The sequence below is a fragment of the Rattus norvegicus genome, unplaced genomic scaffold, assembly GCF_021556685.1.
Source record: "Rattus norvegicus strain SHRSP/BbbUtx unplaced genomic scaffold, alternate assembly SHRSP_T2T unassigned-0000047, whole genome shotgun sequence".
In the NCBI taxonomy this organism is placed as follows: domain Eukaryota; kingdom Metazoa; phylum Chordata; class Mammalia; order Rodentia; family Muridae; genus Rattus; species Rattus norvegicus.
Window position 1 is genome coordinate 54,647 of NW_028238796.1, and position 11,367 is coordinate 66,013.

General features: G+C 44.1%; 1 protein-coding gene across 1 annotated transcript; it reads right to left on the reverse strand.

Annotated features, from left to right (window-relative positions):
* Positions 1 to 636: 636 nt before the first annotated feature.
* On the reverse strand, positions 637 to 4,654 carry LOC147997823 (disks large homolog 5-like). Its single transcript, XM_087601565.1, has 6 exons — positions 4,462 to 4,654; positions 3,270 to 3,429; positions 2,658 to 2,801; positions 1,858 to 2,024; positions 1,034 to 1,139; positions 637 to 915 (listed from the first exon to the last, which is right to left on the reverse strand). The coding sequence occupies exons 1-5, from the start codon at positions 4,586 to 4,588 to the stop codon at positions 1,075 to 1,077; spliced, it is 663 nt and encodes a 220-aa protein (XP_087457691.1). The 5' UTR covers positions 4,589 to 4,654; the 3' UTR covers positions 637 to 915; positions 1,034 to 1,074.
* Positions 4,655 to 11,367: the final 6,713 nt, after the last annotated feature.

Consider the following 11,367-nt stretch of genomic DNA (forward strand, 5'->3'; position numbering starts at 1 on the left):
TTCTTGCTAGCAATCAAAAAACTGATTATGCCAATTTGGCCTACAAGAAGCTAGTTTCTATTCTGTATTTTATCAGATGTGTATAATACATATAGTCATCATTGATATTAGGTGAAAGTTCTGCTCTAATAGGGACACTAAGTGATGCTGGAGGATGATCCTGACCCACACTGAGCAGTGGGAACACCAGAGCCCTGTAGGGATGCCTGGCAAGCTAACACATTGAGCACGCGCGGCTCAGCAAGTTACCTGTGAATACACATCTCCTGAGATCTCTCTATTTAATTGGAGGTGATCCTGTCCACCTAATACAGCACATCATGTGGAATAACAAAAGCCACCTGCAGGAGCTGTGGTGATGACTCACAGGGTAGAGCATCTGCTGCTCTCTCAGAAGAACCACATGGACCCTAATAATTGGGTAAAGTGTGTCAGTGATTATATCACAAATTGTGTGTCCGAGACACAGCCACATTCTCCACACAAAAGACACTATCACACTGGGTACCCCTTGGTGACTTTGAATTCACTTATTAGCCCAGGCTCCATGGAACATGCAGAGATCCATCTGTAGCTGTCAGTTCTAGGTCCACAGGAAGGGACAGAACCCTTGTGTAAGAATGATGGTCTTAAGAGTCAAGAGATAGAATTCAATTTTTATTCATAACAAATACATTTTTACAACAAAACAGGATTAAAATGAATAAAAATATTTAAAAATATTTGAAAGTAAAAATAGTAACAAGAACATATAAATATGAAACAACAAAAAGAAAACTTCAATTAAAATCATAACAAAAATATTTCTAAAAGCATATTCTTAACGAACATTTAGAAGCACAGACATATTGCTGTTTCTCCTCTAGCACACATAATGAAAGGCGGTCCCCCAAGTTGTCTCTCAAGTGCTGTTTTCTGAGAAGAAAGTAAGACCTCAATCAGTCAGGCTGGCTTAGTGGTATATAAACTTAGGGTCTCTAAGAAATGACAAATTAACTCTGAGGAAGAATACTCATCCAAAAAATGTTGTTACCATTCAGGATATTTGTCATCAGGGACTCCTGAGAAAGCAACTTATTCTTCAGGAAGCTCTCTTACTGGGGTGTGTCCAATTCCAGCTCTCTTGCACTTTCTGAGACCTGGGAGAGGAAGGGAGTTTTTCAGACACTGATTTGGTGGGGAAATGCAAGCCAGCTGTCAGAATGCTGCCTTCTACCACCTCAGTTCTATTGGACAGTCGACATGGACAGTTTAAGTGATATCATTTTTGCTAACTCTGTGGGCAGGGCAAAATCTCCAGAGAGCCTCACAGTAATGTGGGCTGCCAATATGGGACCAGACTTATACCAGTGCAAACCAAGAACAGGGCAATGGCAAGAGACCTCATCGGGTTGCAGGAAGAAAGGAGATGTCCATATGTCAACAAGGATAAAGCCAATGACAAGTACTAATTTGACATTTGCACTTGGTTCTTATCCCAAAGGTGCTTCCTACACAAGAGGTCACATGACCACAGAGTGTCATTTGTCAAAGAACCAAGAAATTGTTCAAAACTCTACATAGGATCCAATGTATCACATGGATATGCAATAATGAGGTATGTTATTCATCTGTCACCATTTCTAGACTGCAGCTTCAAAAAGAGCAGCAAAATATGCTTGCACAATAATTCAGTTTCTGAAAAGTGGTTAACTTCCCAGAATACTTGTGCATAGGCAGAGCAATGAACAATTCCACTACATGAGGTGGTTGGCTGGTTGTGAGTGTAAATTAGAAAGGTGGTAAGAGAAGCAAAGATGTATCAAATTGGCAAATTTTATCAGATATTGTTAATCTAACACATCTGCTCGTCCCTACCTGATAATGCTGGTTCTGGCCGTTGATGGTCTTTATCTTTCTTGTTGAAGTCAACCAAATATTTCTGGTTCAGTGCACAATCAAGATGTACCTCCTTGCTCTCCTGCTTCAGTGGGAACAACTTCTTCCTACATGTGTTCTCCATCAGGAGCTGGCTGAGCAGGTTTCTGGAAATACAGTCTGCATATTAAGATCATGCTGCCCCTTTCTCCCATTCCTACTCCCAAGTCCCACTAACTCTACCAGGTCCCAGATACCCAGGAAGACTTAATAAAATGCATCTTGATACATATAAGGCTGCTGCACAAACCATAAAGAGTTAATTCGGGGAAGAATAAATTGTTTGCTTGGCCTGACACCAATTAGTGTCCACACCTCTGAGAAAGAACATGGATCTACAACTATCCATGAAAGCCCAATGCATGGGGCCAACATCAATTAGTAGTGGGCCAAGACCCTCAAAGGAGGTCAGTAGAACCAAGAGAAGGTCATGCTAACCATGTGGTCCACGCACTGAGTTTTGTAAAACCTGGTGTGACACCATAGGTCCAGGTCAGCCTAATAACCTTCTGCTGACTTCAATCAGTACTGTTCTCTCTAGAGCCTTCTGAAGATGCCTAGACAATCCTGGGATGAGTAACAGTCTTTTGTGGAACTGAAAACTGAGTCCTAATGACCCTGGCACACTGATGGGTAAATAGCACAAGAGATAGAACCAGAGCTGAAGACCGTCCAATCCAGAACAAAGAAAGTCAGAAATGGCCATTCCACAAGTGATAGCCTTTCTGACCAGGACTTACCTAGAGAAGGTCATCTCCTTCTTCAGCTTATGGTTGTTCTCATGGACCTCAGTGTTCTCCATCTCTAAGTTGTGCAGAATTGATATGACCGCCTCCTCCATTCTCTCCAGGTCTTCATAATATGGATTTGGCCTGAAGTGTGGCCTGGCCCCAAATGATAGAATACAATGAACATCGGCATTTAGGAATATATGAACTCAGGGTGGGTCCTATATTACCCCAGGCTGCTGCCTGGATCTTCCAGCACTCAGTCCCCTGCCTAGCAAGTACAGAGACTCACCATAAACTCACTGCAATTACAATCTTGCAAAGCCACCAGCTGTCAAGGGCTTTGCAAATGCACACTGGGAACTCACTCTCCCTGACTTTATCCCTGAATTCTTTATTCAGACCACAAGTTCTGCTTTTCAATAAATGGAAGCAGATGAGTCCATTTTCAATCTCACTCCTCAGGAAGGGTCAGGTTCTGAATCTCCACTATATGGGAGGTGAGGTTTAGCACAGGGTGGTTCGGGAGGCACAGCTTTCTAGAACCCAAAACCTTAATAGGATAAGAAGAAGGTGACTTTGCAGACCCAGGAATGAAACAGGAGCATTTGGAGCGATTCATACCTGTTCTTCATGGATCTCTCGGTTAGAAACTTCAGGCGATCTCTCAGGTCATTTCTCTCCTCGGTAATGAGCTGCAGCTCTTTAATCAGCCTCTCCTTTTCCTTCATGGCCTGATTCTTGCTTAGGTCAGTGCCAGGGGATGATGTTTCTCTCCCAACGTCTGTAGGTAGAAGAACACAAGTGAACCTGCATGGGGAGAATGCATAGAGTGTTCATAGACCTCAGTGAGGCCTAAACAGGAGAACAAGCCAGGAACCCAGTGTCATTGCTAGGCGATTGGTCTATGCTGAAGAGGCCTCCTCAGTGGATCTCAGTTCTCCCACTACTCTATAGAGACCAAGAGATGTAAGCAGCCAGGTGTTCCCTATGCCGGACATCACGTGCTTACATGTACCACGGAGATGGCTTCTCCAGGATTATTATCAGCTGAACAGGGTACAGCTTTGTTTCAGGACCCTCACCCCTGTGGCTTCAGAACTCAGATGATAAATTCACCATCCACAAAACTTGAGTGATTGGAGACACTCAGATGTCCGACCCTGATACTCTAAGCCAACAACTTTGGATTTAAAACGCATTTCCAGGGAGGATATGTTCAACAGACTTATCAGTGTCCCTATGTGAAATACCAAATGCCCCAGAAGTGCGAATAGGTTACAGGCTGAATCTTGTTCTACACTTTCCAAATAGTTTTGGTATTGTAGAAAAATTTTTGTAACATACAACCTCTAATATATAAAGCAAACGATGACCCTGCCAGTTAGAAGAAATCGGAGAAGGTCTAAGAACATAAGTTTATTGCCTGGAGCACAATCTCTCCCTGTTACTACTGTCAGATATCCACTGTATTTAAAGAAGCAATGATAGTGAAATACATTGCTGCCCTGTCTAAACTCAGAAAATTTGGACCCTCCATGACTACTGATGGTGTTATTATATCAATGTAACAGAACAAATGAACTGAAAAGTAAAGACCAGAAGTTCACAGTATAATAGCATTGGCCTTACCATATCCTCCCAGTGGGGATGGGGAAACTAAAGTTCTGAAATCCTGACTTTAAGGAATTGTGATATTCGTGGATATTCAATTCCTTTTCAGATGCTCCAGTTGCTGTGGCCCATTGCTAGAAAGGTCAGCTTAAGCCTTCAGCCACCCTGGCAGGAAGCTCAAAATACACTGCCCAGAACTTACTCCACATTCCCCAGAAGTGCTGTCTTTCTCCATCATTACTTTGAGACGAAAGGCCAGACTCCTTCACTCTAGTCTCTCCAGAATCGACGTTCCCCCTCCCAAAACGCTTGCGAAGATGGGAAAACATGTCTTAGCTTGTAACCGCCAGACTCAGACTGAGAGAAACTAGGGCACTGGTTGTCACGACAACACTGGTGACATCACAGAGGATGCCAGAACTCTCTAGGAGACAATAGAATGTCCAAGAAGGGACAGCAGATGTCATGGGGAGCAGACTTTGCATCCCTGCTAATGTTCTCCCTGTACTGAGCATAAGCAGAGGTGCCCTTTCCAGGAGACTTTCCTGGGGCAGAGCCACTGAGCATCTCCTGCTTCCAAAGCCAAATTTTCCTCAAGGCTTGATTATAAAAAACCTTAGTAATTCCTATGCATCTAAATGAATGTTTCCTTTCAAATCTTGCCCAAAAAATGTCTCATCCTAACTCAAATTATCCTCATTCACCAATGTAAGCCATTAAAACTTCCTGAGATTTCACACCAGCTTGAATATGCAGTCAAAAGTTCTCCTGTCTCATTATGTACAGGTGCTTTATATCACATCAAGAAATAGTCTGCATGGTAGGTTACAACATGCGTGTGTATTAGGGGAACACTCATGAAGTCGTGTGCTTAGCAGTCGACAATTGCCAGAAAATTCCTTAGGAGAAAGAGTTGAAGTCTTTATGGTGCTAGGAAAAGTGTGGAGACCAGTTGGCAGAGGAAAATGCAATATTGGAGACACCAGTGAAGGGAACCTCATGCTGCTTGTGGGGTGCTGCTCTTTGCACCAATGTCGCCAAAGGAGCACTGCTCACAGGCCTGAGTAATATATACCATGAGCTTTTATCAGAGAAATAAAATACACAAGAGATATAGAGGGTGGCACAGAAACGTCTAAAATGAGGCTATAAACATCATTAAGTGTATAGAGCAAGGTCCCAGCACCTGTACACTGGGAAATGGCCACCCCACCAAACACAAAAGCATCTATCATAGTAAAAAATGAATACTTTATAGAATGCACCCACTAACACTGATTGATCACATCTGTAGTTCAAATTTTGGGGGCAAATTCATGGCCTTAACTATCTTTGTCTCAACTTATATAGCAAAAAATAAGAAAGAACGAGAAAAGAAAAAGTCGAAACTAAAAGCTCAAGCTTCTCATATGAGGATTGCAGGAAGTGTTATATGGGAGTCAGTTCTGATTAGGCCATTTTAGATGGACCAGTGCATAGTGACCCTTACTGTGATGGGCCCTATATAAAGCTTTTTGCAATATTGGAATTTTAACAAACCTCATCCAGAATGTACGGAAGAGGCACCATGTGATCAGCATGTGATCACCATGTCCTTACTCTGTATCAGGTTATTTTTCTGCATCCTTGATTGTCAGGCATATAACAGCAACAATCGGAAATAGCTGGTAGACATGGAAAAACATGGCTAAAACTATAGTTGTGGGTTACACACCTCAACTGTGAAAGGCTAATGCTGTCTGCACAGTCCTTGGAGGCCACTCTTTTAAGCCTATTAATTACAAAGTGAAAGGAGGTTTATCTGAGCTCAAAGTGATCCTGGCCAGCCAGGTAGAGGGCAACATGTGATACTTGAGACCCTGTTTTAAAGGAGCACAGAAATCCACACTTCATTCAAAGCATCATCTACGAATTCTCGATTATTTACCATTCTCTCCCTACCAGTCGTTCTGTTTGGAATGGTAGAAAACAACTGGAACTGATCTTTCTATTTTAAGGACCTTGATCTCTCTTTTTTTAGGTGCACATTAAGAGTGCATACAAATGGACATCACCATCTGAACATCTTAGTATTATCTACTCTGTATATATAGCATAATACTGTGCCTATGACAGTCTTAAGCTTCCTTGAGTGTAGTTGCCCCATCAAGAAGTGTGAAGTTCTGAGTTCAAACCCCAGTGATGCTTTAAAGGGACTAGAAGAAAGCCATCAGAGATACTCCACTTCTTTGTCCTTAGATTAAATCAAGTTGACACAATGTGAACCTGGTGGGCTATTTAACCATGCATCTTTCTCCCAACCCCTCTTTTCTGAGTTCAGTCCATGGCAGAATTCATCCTCCACCATCCTATATATTTCTTTGTATATTTCTACAAGAGCCAGGTTTCTTTTTTTTTAATAGAATTAGTTGTAGTCAATCAACTGCTGCCCTATGTGAGAAATGATTAGTATCTATTGCAACTTACCACAGTGTATTTGTGTATACAAGTACATTATTGGAAATCCAGCATTACTGAGGGATTGGAAACCAGTGCTGTGACCTTGCCTTTCTGTGCCTCTTCCTGGCTCACAGGCAGCAGGGGACAGACCTTGAGTTCCTCTGAAGGGACAGAGTGATGTTGAATGGGCACTGAGCAGGCAGAGAAACACAGCTGAGGCAGCTCCTTTCAGTTATCAAACACATCATCTCCTTCCCATCTTAAGGGCTACTGCTGAGGTCTTGCCCCTGTACCTACCTTAATAGCAGCGAATTTGTTACACAGCAGCCAGCTCTTTCCTATTGTTCTGTAATACGCCTCCACATCATGGATGCCAAGAAAAACACTAACAAAGAACAAAAAACTCTGACGTTGAACTGTGTGGTGCTGGTCACATACCCTGTTATGTTCTGTATGTTATGAGGTTTGTTAATCTTAACAAGTTCCCCAAGTGTATTCTTCACATAGGACCCAATAGATTCAAGGAAAATAGGAACAATTATGTGTAAAATGGCCTGAGTCAGGGCCCATAGACCGAAACATTTCCAACACTTGTGCATGAGCCCATGTGGATTTTGCAATGAGCTGGGCCTAGCAATGTCCAGTACACAGTTGTGAGCTGTTGCTCTGGTTGAACTGTATTGGTGTGTGCGTTAATAAACTACACCTATTTAAATGAATTCAGTGTTCCTGTAGTTTGAATCTAGATCCCTTGACACCAGATCTTCCCTTCTGTAGCACTTGGGAAAAAGGCTAAGTTTAGGAAAGGTGACGTCTTGTCATAAGTTATGTGACAAGAGGGATGGTGAATGATCCCTTGAGATAAGAATCAAGGTTTCCTCTGTGGTATTTAGGTCTATACTGGCCCTGTGCAACAGCTTCAAGAACCCATTTCTGATTTTCCTTGGGATTCCCGTGATGATGCACTCAGACATGATTGGAAACAACCAAAACGGTGGTCAGACTTGATTTATAAAATGTAGGTAACATTGCAAACTTATGTTGTAGGATATTTGATCATATTGTCATCCCCAATATTGTGTTATTTACTTAAAAAAATACCTTCTGGCTGTGTAGTTCAGCACTAGCACCAATATTTCACCCTAGAGCTATTTTTGTTTGTTTGTTTGTTTTTTGTTTTTGTTTTTGGATGAACAAGTACTTTCCTATTTTGTGGCCCAGCCCTAGCTCTTACTTCTTTGCACAGTCATAGAGAGCCCACAAACATATACTCAGACAAAGCCAGGGGAGTGTATAAAAGGGCCTAAGGCAATACCACATAATGACATTGAAAGTGGGCTCTCTTCTTGATCCACGCCTCCAGCTCTCCTGACATCTACATGAATTATAACTCCTAATGCAGTGTAAATGATGTCTGCGCTATTGCTGAAGGAATCATGAGAATAACAACTGTAAACATTCCACCATGGATAGAATTTGTGGAAAGAGGTGACTGGCAGCCAACAAGAGGGCTCTACAGTTAAAGGGGCTTGCTGTCAAGTCTGATGAGCTTGACTCAATCCCCAGGACCCACGTAGTAAAAAGGAGAGAAACAAGGGCCAAGCTGTCCTCTGGCTTCCACTCCTGTGCTTACATGTATGTGAGTATATATGTATATGTCTGTATGTACGTGTGGATATGAATGTGTGTATGCATGTATGTGTATACGTGTATATGTATATGTGTGTATATGTCTGTCTATATGTGTGTATAGGTGTATTTGTATGTGTGTATATGTATTGTATGTGTGTGTATGTGTGTATGTATATGTGTATGTGTGTATGCATGTATGTGTGTATGTGTGTGTATGTGTGTGTATGTGTGTATGCATGTAGGTGTGTATATATGTGTATGTGAGCATGAATGTATAGTCATGTATATGCATGTGTTTTCATGTACGTGTATTCGTGTATATGTACGAATGTATGTGTGTATATGTATGTATGGACACACAAACACACACAATGTTAAAACATAAAAAGCTCCTTGGAGTATTCACCGTGCCTGGATAAGTGGTGACCATGTGGGGGAAACACATGTCCATGTAAGCACACCTGTTCACATGCGCTGAGCAATGCCCAGCCTGGTCTTGAGCTCACTACCTGCCCAACGATGAGTTTCTGCCCACCTGGTCTTCTCAGAGCCAGGCGACGATTGTTCCTGCCATTCCAGTTCTGTTCCAGTTTCTCATGCCGCAAACCTTCTAGCTTGAATCTCACCTACTGATGCAGGAACCTAACAGCCTCCAACCCAGTGAAGTAAGTAAACTTCTTCCTGACATCCTCAGGCTTGGTGTCCCCATGAGTCACAGGGAGGAAGGATGGCATGCACCAAGGAGAAGGGCCATGGGCAAGGAAGACAGGATCATAAGTCAGTCATCACTGACACCAGCAAAGTGTGTGCTTCAGAGCTGGCTCTGCTCATTCTTGTCCCAGTGGCAGGACTTAAGAGTGGTGCATACCTGTCACCCAGCACTCAGAGACGTCTGAGGCATGAGAACCAGGAGTTCATGGCCATCTTAACTAATGGTGAGTTCAAAGCCAGCCTGGGCTGCATGAGACTCAGTCTCAAAGAAAGATGCTAGGGCTAGTGTGGCAGAAAGTAGGAGACAGAGAAGCCAGGTTAACCCCCACTATTCTCCTCATGCTGTGTGAGCAATGAGGAGAAGGTGCCCTATACACTGTGGACAGGATGGTCTCTCAGACGGTTCAGAAAGCAATGGTGGCCTCCAGCAATTCTCCACTTGGGTGTGACTTGAGTATTATACATGTGTGTTTACAAGCCAAAATATAAAATCCATAGGTGACTGTGTAAATTCAACATGGTCCAGCCATGTGCTGGAGTATTATTCAGCCTTACATAGGATTCAGATTCTGACCCTTGAACAGGAATGAGAATGGTAGCCATTCTCCTAAGTCAGACCTCCAGGCAGTGCAAAGACAAACTAACACTGTATGACACCACTGAGGGCTGCCGTGTCACCAATTATATAAAAACAGAAAGCAGGAAGGTCTATAGAGCTCCAGGGGTGACAGGGGGTTGGGAGGTTGGAGGGTAGGTGTGTAAGTGGGACTGAGCCTCAGAGGAATCAGACATGGCTGCAGAATATGCCTGTGGCTGCCTCCCATACCTGTGGGTGCTGCCTCCTCAGAAAGGCAAATACAGCAAAAGAAAGGACCAGAGGGGACAGGCTCTGACCTCCTGTAGACACACACAAATGACGTGACAGAATGTGCACACTGCTGCCTTGCTGCAGGAGCAGTTGAGCTTCCAGAAGGGTTGAAAGAGGCTGGAAGGGCTGAGCATGGCACTGAGTTCAAGGACATAGCTTTAGGTCCTGGGGAACCTATGGTGCCCAGGTCCCATCCTGCTGATACTGAGGGACACAGCTCACATACATGGTGATGGCTGGGCTGGGCTGGGGAATAGGTGTCCACTCTCACCTGCCTCAGCTTGAAGATGCGCTGGGTGAAGTAGGACTGCAACTACTTGTTGGATTCATTGATGCAAATCTGCTGGAAGCTATTCTGTTCAAAGTCCTCAAATCTGAGTATGGCCAAGACACCAATGGGCAAGCACTGTGAGACAAGGTTTGGTTATAGCCGGGGCCTCCTGGGAAGACCAGCCGTCCTGAGAGGAGTTGCAGCAGAGGGGGTGTGTTTTCCTGACCTGTTTGGTACCCAGTGTTTTTTTGCCAAGGGTCCCTTTATTACTTCTTGATGGAACCAGGCCTGCACATATCCAGTAAGCATTGGGGTGGAACCTGGGCTTGGTGCCCACATGCTGGCATCGCTGAGGGTGAAGCCTAGCCTATCACACTTCCAGACACCGAGTGCAGATGCCTGGGTTCCTATAGAATGGCGGTTCTTACCCTTCCTAATGCTGTGACTCTTTATTTCAGTTCCTCATGTCGTTGTCATCCCAACATAAACTTATTGGAGAGCTACTTCATGAGTGTAACTTTGTTACTGTGAGGAACTGTAGTGTAAATGTCTGGTGTGCAGGAGCGCTGATGTAGAACCCACAGATTGAGAGCAGCTGCTGTAGAGGATCAGAGTCCTCTGCCAGCCCTGGTGTTTGCAGAGATCCCCTGGGTTCCTAGTCTCCATGGCTTTCCCAAGGACAGGGTTTATTCTTGGCCGTCTCAGGGCCTGGGACCTCACAGAAACAGCCTCTCCCATGTCCTTCCTGTTGAGGAGAGCGTGGTTGGTCCTCAGCACAGTCCAGTCAAACAGGGCCCTGTATAGACACTTGGCCAGGGGTCTCCTGCAGTTATGGCCTCTGGACAGAGGGGTTTCTTACCTGGGTGGGGCAACTGTGCCAGGTACAGACTGTGATGCTCAGAGTCAAGACCTCATTTTGTCTTATTTTCATAGACAAAGTTGCCCAGGCTGGCCTCGAACTTGCCGTGTAGCCAAGGATAATTAAACAACTGATCCTACTGCCTCTACCCACCATGGGCTGAGATTGCAGATGAGTGTCACCAGAGCTGGCTTGTCACAGCTGCTATACGGCTCTAAGTCAGGGGCCTCATGCGCAGGTGTGTTATGACTGTGCTATCCCCACCCCGCAACCAGGGTTTTCACCTTTCTCCTGCTGAAGTCTGCTTAATCCTACCCTGGACCCAGGA